This window comes from Gambusia affinis, linkage group LG19, assembly GCF_019740435.1.
Source record: "Gambusia affinis linkage group LG19, SWU_Gaff_1.0, whole genome shotgun sequence".
Taxonomy (NCBI): domain Eukaryota; kingdom Metazoa; phylum Chordata; class Actinopteri; order Cyprinodontiformes; family Poeciliidae; genus Gambusia; species Gambusia affinis.
In genome coordinates, this window is record NC_057886.1 from 10,464,117 (window position 1) to 10,478,612 (window position 14,496).

The 14,496-nt window shown below is 38.4% G+C and overlaps 1 protein-coding gene across 5 annotated transcripts in view; it reads left to right on the forward strand.

The window, feature by feature from the left end:
* The window catches only part of LOC122822409 (voltage-dependent T-type calcium channel subunit alpha-1I-like), a 161,376-nt gene extending 150,016 nt beyond the window's left edge, over positions 1–11,360 (forward strand). For all 5 annotated transcript variants that reach the window (XM_044101054.1, XM_044101055.1, XM_044101056.1 and 2 more), the window contains one exon: positions 48–11,360. In XM_044101054.1, coding sequence (XP_043956989.1) covers positions 48–779 — 732 coding nt within the window. In that variant the 3' untranslated portion in view covers positions 780–11,360. The remainder of the gene's footprint in view (positions 1–47) is intronic.
* Positions 11,361–14,496: the final 3,136 nt, after the last annotated feature.

Consider the following 14,496-nt stretch of genomic DNA (forward strand, 5'->3'; position numbering starts at 1 on the left):
ATTAGTCGATGCGTTCACTTTTTCTTTTCCACTCCTCCTTTCTCTAGTACCCATCCCACAGTGACTCGTCCCTTGCCACTGGCAGCTCTGAAGGGAGCCTCCAGACAACCCTGGAAGAAGGACTGAGCTTCAGTGTTTCTCCATCGCAGAACCTGGAATTGCCAATCCCAACAGCTTCCTTATCACCCATGTGCCCTATCTCACAGCCTGAAGACAGAATTACTATTTCCTCTCCAGTTCAGGCCCTAAAGCCTAGGGTGAACCCTCCATCTTCTGTAACCCTTCTGGCCACAAGGGGACACCAACGGAGCCAGAGCAGTGGACGAGGCAGCACAAGCCCCGGCTACAATCGTGACGACTCCATTGACCCCTCAGATGAAGACTTGGGCATAGGCATTGGCTCCTCTATCGGTGGTTGTGGCTCTAGCCAAGCAGGCAACAGTGAACATTTATCAGAGGCGCTGAGCAGCATGTCACTGACATCTTTGCTGCCGCCTAGCACCATCCTATGCCCTGGAGGACAAGTAAAGAAGTGCAACAGCACAGGTAGCCTTGACAAGGGGGGTCTTCTGCTGTCTTCCCGGTGCAGGGAAGGCCGCAGGGAAATTATGGGAATGGAGCTAATGGACCCCCAGGGCTTCTTGGCCAACCCTTGGACAGGAGTACTAGGTGACAGCAGAAGTGGAGAGGGAACTGGAGTAATAAAAGATGAAGAGCACAGCTTGAAAGGGAAGAGCTCAAGCCAAACAACAGTGGGGTCTTGTCGAAAAAATAGATGAAACCTGCTGTTTCGTTTTTCTTCGTCTTTCCATTTCTTGGAACTAAACCCATTGCCATTCCTCTCACTCTCTCTGCTTCATCAGTGAGACAGAGGTCTGATGAAACACGATGCTCGGTATTTCAACACCAAATCCTCATCTTGCCCCTCAACTTTTTTATATACATTTTTGACAATTTCTGTATGTGCTATCTAGGGGAGTGGCCTTGGTTATGGTTGATGGTGCAGAATTGGCTCATAGAGTAAATGCCCATGGGCAGAGGAGTGGCTCCTCTGCTGTCTGAGGAGATGTATTCCTGCAGGATCCGATGGGAAGTTGTGCTCACACTGAAAAACAGCAGTGTTTGTTTACAACAGGAAGTCAGCCGAGGAGGATGTTAGGGAGCCAAGCCTTTAAGATGCAACAGCGAGTTAGTATTGCTCTGAAGCAGTTTCCTCCTCTCTCTAATGGGTTGAGTTTATTGGGGTTGAAAATAAGAAATCTAATCCATTTCAAGAGACTCTGTTTAAAACTGTTTATGTCTCAAAGACAGGGCTAAATTTAGGCTTGTAGAGGACCTACTGGGATGGAATACATCAAGGTGGAACGTAGACTGCGAAAGGAAGGGCAGATGGAATATCTGTCTTTCCTGGCCGACCTTCAGCTTAGATCCGACTTAAATGTGAGGATGATAGAAAGTTCAGTGTAGTTCGGTCCGGGTCTGTGTTTGTGTTCCCGAGCACTGCCTCAGGTATCCAAGGCATGAATTAAATCATCGTCATTGCTGGCTGTACCACATTTCAGTGTTTCTGAAACCTGACTGTAGGTCTCGACATTGTGTGTCTGTCAACTTGGTCGTCATGAAAATGGAAATAAATTGAGGGACAGTGGAGGTAAAACTGTGCATGACGTGATTCGTGAAATCGGTTATTTTTCATTATGTCGCCAGCATTTCTCACTCATAAACATGGAGGAATAAGTGTGAAAGAGAGGCAGGGAGAATGGACTCAAAATCCTGTCTGAGAGCACCTACATGTGTGCATGAAGCAACATTTTGTGCACTGAAATGGAGCTCTAAGTGCACTCTTTTTGACTGCACTCCTTTCTCAGCATCTTCAAGGATTCTAAATGAAAGGACCCTGTTGCAAAGAACCTTGACTGCATGACGGAATTGCATCTAACCATGATTTTTAATCTATATACAGATGTGTACTAAGATTTCAATGTCGGGTGATAACCATGTGATTCCTATTCCACTATTTTTGTAGACAAGAGAATAGGCACGTTTGCGTATTGCCATTAATTTGTCCTTATTGAATCCCTGCAGTGTCTTTGACTTGTCTAGGACTTTTTTGTCTGCCAGTGGCTTCCAATTTTGTAACATTTTTTTAACTGAGGGCGGTGCATAAAATGACAAAGCAAAAAATTTCAAAGAAATGTGTGCGCTGAAGTGATTGTCCCCTGCACATTTTCCTATGGGAATACTTGCTCCTCAAGGACAATTGTTTTTTTGTCTTGGTTTCCCATGAGTTGAAGTCTGTGGACAACCAGAAATGGGAACAGCCATATTCACTCACCACTTGTGGACATTCTAGCTCACAAACATGACTGCAACATTCTTTGCGTGTAGCCTCATGACTGAAAACCTCTGACAGCATAAACCATCACGATGAGAGCTTTAATTTTAGAGTTACATCACGACATATCGGTTATGGGCACCCTACTGCACCTTAAGCATGGTTCTGGGATTGCAATAGCATATGCTACTTTATCACATGATACTTTGATGCACTCATCTTCTCCATCTCATTGTAGCAACCCTTTCTAATTTTATTGTTTAATTTAAAAAAAAAAAAATTGCAATGTTTTTGTTTTTTTTCTCTCTTTTAATGAAAACCTATTTTGGTTCCGGCCATTTAGAGTATTGCTTCATTCAAAAAGAGGATTCTGATGCCCGAGGTTGACTGTTGTTTTAAACAATAACCTTAGTTTGATTTTTTTTCCAAGAATGAACAAAACATGGAGGCGGTGTGGGAAAATGTGAGGTTTCAACCTCATTTATCATGCAAAATCACAACGATGACTATGTTTTATCACAAGGAGTTTGTTTTCAATGGGCAAGGCAATTATATGTGTGAGAGTGCGTGTGTGCGTGTGTGTAAATAACTTCAGGTAAAGTGACTTGCCTTTCCCTGAAGTGTCCTGTTTGTCAGTGAGGAGGATACTTGTGGTATAAGGATGAAGATGAAAAGGCAAAGCAACCAAGGGCTGTTTTAGCTTCAAAGATATATTGTCCTATTATATCTTTTTAAGACGAATAGTTGTCAATGAACATGGCATCAAAAGGTTAAGCCTGACAACACAGCAATAAATGTTCCATGTATGTTCCCTGAGTAAATGATGTCAATGTGATTTTTATCTCCTCAGAACAACAGAATTCATCAGTGTCTGTTTTCACTTTTATTTGTCTGAAACACTCAATTGGAAAGCACCTCTGCCCTCTCAGATACCAGTCAAAGAAGAAGAGATGGGCTCCAATTGGACAACTTGAACACATGAGGTTATTAAACTCAGGTCGGGGGGTAAAAACCACTAGTAAAATCTTATACAATAGCTGTGAAGTTGTGCTCAGACAGAATGCAAAGCAGAATTTTACCTGGTTTGATTCAGTTTTTACATTTTGCCCCGTTTCTATGTGCTTTTAACAGCCAGATATGAGCTGTAACACCACGTTAAATCTTTGTGTGAACAAAGTGTGCCTTTATACATTGTGCGTGCAACAGCTCATACTGAGTCTGATTTCAAAAGTTGCCAGTAACGTAAGATGATTTTATCACAATGCCCTTATTCAGTCTTTTTTTCTAATTAACTTTTTGTTAAATATTGACCAGAGCCATTTTAAATTTTTCAAAAAATCTGGATATCTCTAAGGCTAACTTTAAGATCGAAAGCTATATGTAGTAAAAAACTGATACCACTGGACACAGTTTATGCAAACTTCGGAACGAAACAACTCATAGCAACTTGTTACAAAATTTATATACAGATGATCCATTACTCATTAGCCTAGGTCACTGTACATACATCAATGAAGCCTCTTGAATCACATGTAAATCTTTTTTTTTTTTTTTCAAAGAATCACAAACACAATATTAAGAGTGTAAATCAGTACACATATTGCAGCTTACGTGATTATTTATGTGTAGAGTAATGCTTCCACCTCTACTACTGTCCTCTCAAAGTTCACTTGTTCTTGTCTGAACCTCAAAATTACTTTTCAGAAATATTCTCCATATACACAAGTAATAATCAAGGTTACACCCCCATACTCCTGTCCAGTGTTTGTCATCAATGGCATCATGTGATAAGACTTGAAAGGCAAAAGATGTCAAATTTGACAGAAAACTAGTTTGTGACAGATCTGGTCAAACTTGCCAGTTTTTCAAATCATAAGTCTGAGGCCAGTAACATTGCTTGCTCTGATCAAATAAACCCAAAATTTGAATTACCTCTCTGGCTACAGAGAAAAAGGTAGCATCAACACCAGAGTTCCAAATTTAAGTCTTGTTGTCCTGATCTTAGTCAAGTGAAGGACAACACTGTGGATGCTGGGAAGAGTGAAAACCTTGTCAACAGGAGTCAACATCCATTAGCACAGCAGCATTCAGGTTGCAAGAATGGGCTCCCCATCTAGTTGATTCGTAGAATGTTTACTTGAAGGTAATTATTTGTTCAGAGAACATGGAAGATTACGCCACATCGTAAAAAGAAAGGTTGGTTGGAACAATTGGGAAAGTACAGCATTAGCAAAAGACCTTGTGATCATATTAAGCATTGCTTCAGCTAAGTGCCAGCACTGTGAATCAGCCTTAAAGTTTACAGTTAAAAAGTTCTTCCTTTTTATATAATTAAATGCATAGTCGAATATTGTTGAGCAAAGATCTTTAGATATCATAGTTATGCAACAACATGAGGATTTAATGTAATCTCAATGTTTCTTACACTGCCTCTTTATATTTTCAGTATGTGCATTATTGTGCACAAGTATGCGCCTTAGAAACTAATTTGCTAACATGTTAATTTATGTTTACATTTTTTTCATTCCATATTTATAAACAAAATTGTCAACCACACAAGAAAGTAGTTGGACACTGTTGGCTTTCCCTTTTAACAACATTGAATATGTTATGGGAGTTTTAATATTTTTTTTTTTTTCTGTGTCTGACAACCATGTTCAAAAACACTTAGAAACCCATTTTGATCAACAGGATTTTATATGAAGATACAAAGAAACTCAGCACGGCTAATAAACCACAAAAATAAATATTTTTAAGATTTGATTCAATGTAACATTTCACTGCAGAATTAGCTTGTAGTAATAACTTAGTAGTTGACTAACTTTTATAGCATCAAGATTTGGAAAAAATTGCTTTTTTTCTAAAAGAAAAAAAAGAAGAAGTAAAAGTACATCTACAGGTTTCATGTAGGATAGCATCAATTACCTTTTGCGATAACAGCCATTATATACATTGTAATTTACTCATATAAATGCATTATCTCTTCTTTGAAGAGACTTTGTAAACACTTCTTTTCTCTCCAAAACTTCTGCTTGATTGATTATGTTAGGTGCCAACAGAGCTAAAGGGTTTGATTTGCAAAATGCAAGTATCCAGTGTCATGCCTTCCACTTGTACTCAGACGTCACATCTTTCCAGTTCCAAATTGGTGTAATTTAGTTATACGTTTAAAATGGATTTATATTGTGTTCCTTAAGTTTTAGAACAGAATAACATTTATAAAATGCAGAAAAATAGATAGTTGTCTTGAATTGTTAATGCCAATAGCAACCACAAAGTTACCAAATCCTACTAATTCTTGCAACTACAATTTCTGGAACTTGTAGTATATCATGTAAAAACAGTGATGAATATCACTTTATCATGACAAACTTATTTATTCAGTACATCTAACTGCCTCGTGTGTCAAATCACAGCACCAGCTTTATTTAAGGCAATGTTTTGATTCTAATTACAAGATTTGAAATGTTGCATGTTTTTCTCATTACTATGAGCTCAGGTGGGAGTGACAATGCATTCTTTAGATAAAGCCAGATGATTTTGATCTAAGATTTTTGTTATTATTATTTAAAATAGCAACTTTTAACCATAGCACAAAGACAAATTTTTTTTGGAAAAGTGTAATTATCAGTTTTTGACTTTCCTGTAGTTAGATTTGCTGTTTTTAGGCTCTACTTTATACTTAAGTCATAGTCAACCCAGGACCAAAACTGCTTTGCCTTCTGTCCAAACACACTTTCCAAGTGTATAATTCACAATTGTACATATTTATGTATTTTGAGCTGCATGAATGCATTGCTGCTAATGATAATGGAATATAATTAGTATGCATCTTAAAAGAAAATGTACAAAGGTAAAAGAAATGCCCCAATGTTTTTGACCACTGCTATGAAACCACAAAAAAAAAGAGGCAGTTTGAGTCAGAAACAGTTGTTTTGTTCTAGCACATGACTATAAAAATATAAAAAGATTGTTTTTCCATGAGATGTTACACATCTACTCTTCATCTTGACAAACGTTATTTACATTGAAAGAATTGGTCCTGACAGCAGCTGAATCGGGAACAGTAAAAAGAAAGAAACGGAAAGCTGAAGACAGGATGGAGACACAAGACCAGGAAGAGTCCAGGGATGACACGGACAGCTGAGTGAAGTTAACAAACAGCGGTGAGATGCTGCAGAAGAGGGAACTTCTGCAGACAGCTTGTCATCGGCAGCAGTGCCCAGCGGAGCCGTCAGCGCGAGAAAGCACATTAGGCATACACACTGAACTCTGAGGTGTTGTTTACCTCACACCCTCGACCGGCCGGCCGGCCAGCCAGCCCTTTGCCTCATCTAACCTCTTGAAGCCAGTTTTCCCTCCAGGCCGCTGTCCTTCAAATGTCACAGCAAGAGTGTGGAGGTATATGTGCGTGATGAGTGGAAGGTGTGTTTGCATCTTTGTTACTCTGAAAGTGTTTTTCATATGTGCAGATTTCTGGATGTGTAAGTAATCTCTACGGTTTTCTCAAGAAATGCCCTGCCATCTGACATTTTGGGGGCTTTTCGTCTGGGTTCCTTCTGTCTGAAAAGATTGTCCTCATAAGATACTTTCCTGCTGCACAAGCTCCAGTGGTGAGGATTTGATTACCTTCCCATGGCAACTAGAAGACTGGCTGAGACATGTAGCCTACTTGGATTTTTTTTCAAAAAGCAATTTGACTTGGAATTAATCTGGTTGTGCCTCAGTAACAACCTTTGTTCTGCTAACATCAGTATCTCAGAGCTGGAAAGGAGACCTCAGGCTAGTAGAGCTCGGTTAAACTCTTCTAGAGATAAAAATGGAGAAATATTTTTCCAATGAATCAGTCAAATGTAGCACGTCTGCATGGTAGAAAATTCTTCATGGTAAGAAGAGGTATTTGTGAAATCTCAGACAAAAAAAGAAAAAAAATCCTCTGCCATATTTACGTATGCAAATCAAGAAAAGAAAAACCCAAACAAAGTTCTAAAACTGCATTTTTTCATTACAAAAAGAGACAAAACACAAAACATTAAGTAATCTACACCTATGACACGAATAAAAGCAACTTTCCATAGCCTTTACTTAGTAGCAGATTTAATATAAAAACTTAATTTTTAGAATGAAAACAAATCTCACCATGTTATTTTAAAAAATGGCTCACAAAGTGAAAATAAATTGACCCACAATATTAAATTGAACAATAATTTAATAGTGTGTATTCACATACAAATGAAATCACTTCATTTGTATATAGTTAAAAGTAAAGAAACTTAATAATGTATAGCATTTGTACCAAACAGAACAAAAGCAATGAGTTATGATCCAAATCAGACAAAATCACATAAAGAAAGAAAACAATTTCTGAAAGACCTCGGGAAATGAGTGAATTTGTAATCTCAGTCAACAACAGTTACTGGCACAAACAGATTGCAAATGGAGTGGGAGTCTGTTCCATAATTGGGCCAATTTCACAAAAAGCACAACAAAATTTATGCCTCAAATGATTGGTTGGAACAGAGAGAGGCTGGTCAGCTGACCTTGGAGCTCTTGGTGGGCAGTTAGTCTGTGATACAGGCGCGTGCTTCCCCATGCAGTGTCCTAAAAACTAGGAGTTACATTTCAAATTTTAATTTATGTATGAAGGGCAGCTTGTTCTTTGATGTGAAATTCAGACTAATGTGAGCAGATACAAGGATTTCTGTTTTTCTCACTTAAAATTAAGACTATACGCTTTTTAAGTTTACTTATGCAACTAAGAGGCATTCATTCACAGAGCTGTTAGGGAAACTAATTGCCTTGGCATGATGTGACTTGCAAGTAGCAAAGGAAACAACAACGGCATCAAAACCACAGAGTTCTTGATATCCACAGACCGCAGTTAATCTTTCCATCACATTTACTCAGCCAGCCAAATTCAGCTCTCATTGTAAATAATTAAAGAGTCCAACAAAGTTGGTTAATATCAAAAGGAACGCATGAAATTAACTGGAAATTGGTTTGTGTTGCTTCTCTTCTTCTTTGAACGAGTTTAAAATGTTTTGTCGTGTCAAGATTTTGATGTCTGCATTTTTATGCAGAAAAACTTCAGCTGCCGACAACTGATATTGAACCAACATACCAAAAGAGCTCCATAATATTATTGTGTGGCCTTCAGTCTTTTTCAGCAGTTTAATGCGGGAGATAAAATTCAGCGTTGGCCAATTAATGAGTAATGTGAGCAGGCAGTATATGACCTGCCATCTCAAACAAGTTTCATTGACTCTAAATCTGATATTCTGGGCAGCTGTGGTTGAACTATTTCATCCATGGGGAGAATAAAATGTTGAGGGTCAGTGAACAGGGTGAGAATTTCTACAGAGAAATGTTGCTGGGGATTTTTGGGGGGGTTTTTCCACCCTCCTATGGCTGAAAATGAAGATAAATGGCTGCCATTCTGTTCCTTAATGCAGAAAGAAGGGGCTATTATTGTGGAAATGCAGCTCCTAGATGCACTTCTCCAACTTTTTCTGTGTGTGTGTGTTCTTCTATTTTTTTATTCAATTATATCAGCTTGCCCAACATTTACCCAACCTACACACCTGAGATCCGTGCACAAATCAAGGCCGTGCATGGAAAACCAGCCCCTGTCAGCTGTCAAGGCTAAGTGTCCAGGGAGTTGTCCAGACCCGCTGATCCTATCTCAGGCTCCGGGAAGAGAGCCAGATGAGGCAGGTCGAAAGGGCTGCACAACAAAAAGAAAGAATGGCATGCCAATAAAAGAAGGGGATTGCATAAAACAAACTAAATAGCTTTCAATCACGAAACGACACTTTAATTCAGTGTAGGAAAGAATGATCTGATTTTATTTGTGCTAATTCTGTTCTTTTGCTCCGTGTTCTCGCCCTCTTCTCTGTGGCTTCAGAAGATGAATGAAGCTGCTGCAATTTCTTCATTGCTCCCAATCTGCTCTAAATTTAAATAAGCAGCACTCTGGCCTTCATGACCTCTCTGGCACAATTTGCATCAGTGCCTGTGTGAGTTTATTTCCCTGCATCCCCCACCCCCTCTTCTCCTTCACTCACACTAACAAAAGAGATCCAGTCGCTCATTGCACCTGATTCTCAGAGGAAAGGTGCCTGTCAGCACTAATGGCTGAAGCTTGTCCCCTAACAGGCTGTGTTCCCCCACCCATCCTCACTCTCATTTTCTCTGTTTCTTTTGCTTTTTTATTTTTTTTGCCTGAGGCAGCTGGGAAAGAGATGCAGTGACATGTTGAAACCGTGGGACTTGGAGCAGCACTGACACTGCTACTTTCAACGTGACTGACTTGTTTTCTAAACACCTGGTCTGGTGTTGTGTAAGAGAATAGAGACAAATATCATAGTAACAACGCCGAGCAACTGGTTTGTGCTTTGAAAGATTTATCTGAAGCAGGCGGTTCTGTCGTACCCAACGACGGGAGCGTCTATTGCAACAGCTAGACTTGAAAAACCTGGCTTCCATCTCTCGGGCTTTGTTTGACTTTAAGACGCTCCACTTTTCCCTTACATGAAAACCAATTTCAAGGTTGAGAAAGCTGAGAATTTGGAAGGTATTTCCAACTCACTTTCAGTGTTGAGGAGCTGAGGGCTGCAGAAAAGGTGCTAAACATTATGTACCTTTAAATAAGCAAAATATACAGTGCAGTTCTTTTGGAATGATTTAATCAACGGGGAACAAGTGTTTTGGAATTTTAACAAATGGATAACAAATGGAAAATGCACAACTATTAAAAACAAACATGCTACTCCCATTCTGTGATACAAAGTTGATTGGTACACTCTGACAGCATGTTTTAAATATAAAACATGCTGTCAGAAATAAAACCTAAAACCTGCTACTGAAATATTGTCTCTCTCCCTGGATATTGAGCTGTTAGCATGACTATATAGTCATGCTAACAGCAACAGTGCCTTCAGTTTGATTTCTACTACAGATTATTCCGGTAGAAGTCAGAATCACAATCCACAGCAACCAGACGTTCAAAACTACCACTCCAAAACAATATTGCTTGTTGGTAAAAAGTAAGCTGTTATTTCTTTTCTAAGTCTGGGAGTATGACTTTATTTAAGCGTACATCATCCTGACTCACAGTCTCACTCTCAGTAAACTCCTAAAAGGTCGCAGAAAATGAACTGGTATTTTCTGAAGTCACAGTGAGTACAAAATGTTTCCAAGGTAGGTACAAATTAATGCACTGTTCTGTATTGACAGTCCTGCCGCAGACTAAAGGAACCAATCAATGAAGTCATATCATCTGTTTTAGGAAAGAAGCAGAGTCTGTGTTAGCCATCTGTATCAGTCGCTGAAGGTTTCAAATCAGTAGGAGCCATCTTCTTATTTCCTTTCATTAAGGGTTTTCTTTTGTCTTAAATGTAATATTGAATTTTTTTTTTCTTTACGGGGGTTCCCTGAGTATTTTGTAGGAACATATTAGTTTTCATTTTTAAAAGGTTCATGCATCCAGAGAAGCAATTTGATCACCTTTTATATGTACTGTTAGTTTATCCAATACATTGCTGTAATTGCATTATTTTTGTTGGTCCCTCAAATTTGTATTAACTCATTGAACATTACTGAGACTTGGGCGATACACAAATGGAAAGATCTTAGTTTTAGCTATGCATATTAACCGAACAGTCATAGGACGGCAAAAATGTATTACTTAGTTAGTACATATTTTTATTTTTTGTAAATACAATATATATTTCAATGAACGTGCGCCATGTAGTAAAAAAAAAAAGAGAAAACGCGGATAGATTTTTTTTTTTGTCAGTGTTGCCAGGTTTTTTAAACAATAAAGCGTTTAAGACTGAAACTGTTGGATCCTAAAGAAAATTCCTTTATCACAGATGGTTCTTAACGATAAGACATGCTGGCTTTAGCCTCTAATGCATGCTGTGTTACGAGTTTATTGAGAATGATAATAAAACTGTGAACATCAGCTTGAAGTCAGACATGCTGGAATTTGCATGATGCATGACACAAGGTTGCAACGAAGGACAAACTGGGGAGACACTCATGAATTTCAAACACTCTGAGTTAGTCTGAATATGTTATAAACACACAGTGGCCCTTACCATGTGCCTAAAATTTTGATCAGAGCTGCATTCTAGAATCTATTCTGTATCCACACAGAATACCCATGAAGACATTTATAAAGCAGCATAAACATATACAATTTAATAGGAAACCTCAACTTTTGCCCCCTGTATTTAACAAAGCACTGGTATCCATTTCCAGTCTAACATTTAAGGCTTTAACTTCACTGTCACACCTTGTTTATTTCTAAAATATTGGTCATTGCATTATTGAATAAATAGCATATTCATGGGCTCCAGACTAGCAGCAGCAGCAATTAGCAAGCACCTGGAGGAACTGCATGTCTGCTGAGTTTATCATATGAAATACAACACTCCTAAAATTGGCTGTAAACTGCATCATTGGAGAGCATGGAGCAGTATTGTTGCGAAATGCTGAAGGGGGAGTCTTGGAAAGGGTAGAAGGTTCTTAAAGGGACAGTGGCCAATTTCAAAGGGTCATACACAGCAATGATGCAAAGTCAAATTTCCTTTTATTTGTTTTTGATTTTTGCAACATTTTCATAACAACTGAAGGCACCATATTGATTGTGCTATTATTGTGTTTCTGGATAATATATATATAGTACCTCCCCTTTAACATGAAGTCCAGGTTTTATTCATTTTGTCCCTGAGAGCCAAATTATGCTCACTATGGAAACAACAGATCTCTCCTCACTGCTTTCTTCACAACGATCTTTGTTGATAGTGTTTTTTTTCTTCTGCTGCTCATAATCTGACCCTTCATTTTCTTTTTCTGTTGTGCGTTTACCGTGGCTCTCCTCCCCCTTTATTTCATCCCTGTGGGCGTGTGCGGCCAATGCGGTAACAAATGTCCAGGTGGCACACAGACTCTGCAATCTACATGGCCTCTGGTGACTATAGAGCTGACTGGGAGGTATGAATTAGGCATTACATGCATTTGATGTGTCATGCTGAATTACACGGAGACAACAAACATCACTGGACTGCAGGTGTGAGTAATTCTACCAGAAGTGGGGGTTCTCAAAAACAGAACAACGTCGAATGGATTGCAGGTTCAGCGGGTGGTGGCCATGTGCCTCTGCTGTGTGTTTCAATACTGGAAATTAATAAAGCCGTATATTTTTTATTTATTTATTTTTTTGCACATTGCACACAGCCGTTGTGTTCTGCCTCACAAGAGCTGTGTAAGAGCTACTGTATAGCGGCACTGTAGTCGATCTCCTCCCCCTGTCAAGTAACTGAACTTGTTGTGTGTGTGTTCCCCTCCCAAAAGTCTTTCTTACAAGTCTTTATCTGCCATCTCTGTTACTTCATGTATCACTGCAATTAGTCGCTCTGCTGAGCAGGCAAGTCCTCACTGAGAGAGTGTTCCTCCTTGATTAGAGAGCTTGTTTCCCATGGTTATTTTACAGTTTTCTGCACATGAGTTTGTTCAAGTGTGTTTGTGAGGTCGCCTTAAAGCAATCTTTGCTGAAAATGAATTTTTTTTTTTCAGAACCTGCTGATTGCTAAGTCTTCTTGTCTTGTGTAAAAGCTTGGATCAAGAACCCACCTGCCTCCTTTTGTAGCCAATGCTGCAATTTATCCTCACTGTCTCTAAGTCTTTGTTCACAGAATGCACCAGTATCGCTGACAGGCAGAGCCGGTCGGGAGACTAAGAGAAAGACAGCAAGGTAGCAGGGTAGACAGACAGCCCTGAGACAGGACAAAAAGCAGGTGGAAAAAGATGAATGAGCTTGAATGCAACTGAGGATGCACAGGAAAAAAAAAGAGGCCAGAACGTTTAAGGAAGCGTCAATAAAACAAAGTAAAGACGAATGTGCCGTTATGCTATACTGCAATCTTCAAAGGCTATTTTATATCTGAACATATGCTGTGTATCCACAGGAGCTCTGGAGGTGAAACCAAAGCCAACACTTCTTGCACAGGATCCGTCCACCTTGAAAAAACATTTTGCCATGTGTGCTTTTTAAAAAGGAGAGTGAGATGATATGAAGAGTCTCAAAACGGGGTAAATAAAAGAGAAGCAGGAAAAGCTTTTTTTTTTTCTCTCTCAAAAATAAAATAGTGAATACTGAACAGCCAGTGTTGGTCACAACAACCAATACTGTGGTATGTAAATTAGATCAGTCAATATTTTGAAAAAACAATCTGTAGATTCCTGGTTTTATGTTGTTCCTCAAACTCAGCATAAATACACTTTAGACTTTATATTACTTTGATACTACAGAAACTTCAAAGCCTCAAATAAATACTAACAAATCATTACATGCAGAAGTAAAAGTAAAGGTAATTTTATTTATGTGCACATTTTCAGCAACAAGACAATACAAAGTGCTTTACAGGAATTAAAAGGAAATACAAACAAAATAACAAACCAAAAGAAAGACCAAAAGAAGAAAAAGCTAATAATGTTGATCCAAAGTAAATAAACTAGATACTCCTATTTAGGGTTGCTAGATAAGTCGAAGTAAGTGTCTTCTGGTCTAATTCCTTTAAGTACTCACATTTAACCTTCTTCTGAAAGCAAATAACCAGAATGTCTCAGTGGTATTTATGAGCAGGGGAGGAAACGGTTACAGCAAGCATAACCCGTTGAATTATTTATATCAGAGGTTAACCTCTGCTTCAAGACACAGTGGAGTAATTAGTGAACTTTTCCATGAATATTTAAAAGTTTCAAATGAGATTGAAGATTATTACTCATTTCTTATATTATTTCCACTATTTTTCTTCTACAATAAACTTTAACTTAAGCAGCTTAGCGCAAAAAAAGTCAATGAGAAAAAAAAACATATAACATAGAAATTAAAAAAGAGTGTGAAAGAAAGATGGGATTCTGCTGAAAGTTAAGAATGTGACTCAAAATTTACATAATGATGACAAGTACATAATAATTGCCTTTTCGCATTCTGAAATATACGGCATATATTTAGTTTTAATTTTAAATATAAAACCAAATTAAATGGAATTGCTTAAATCGAGCGCTTTAAAATTTGAATCCTCAGAAATATGCATAAACAGAAAAGAAAGCATATGATATGTGCATCAAGCAAGAATGGTGAGGTATTTTTT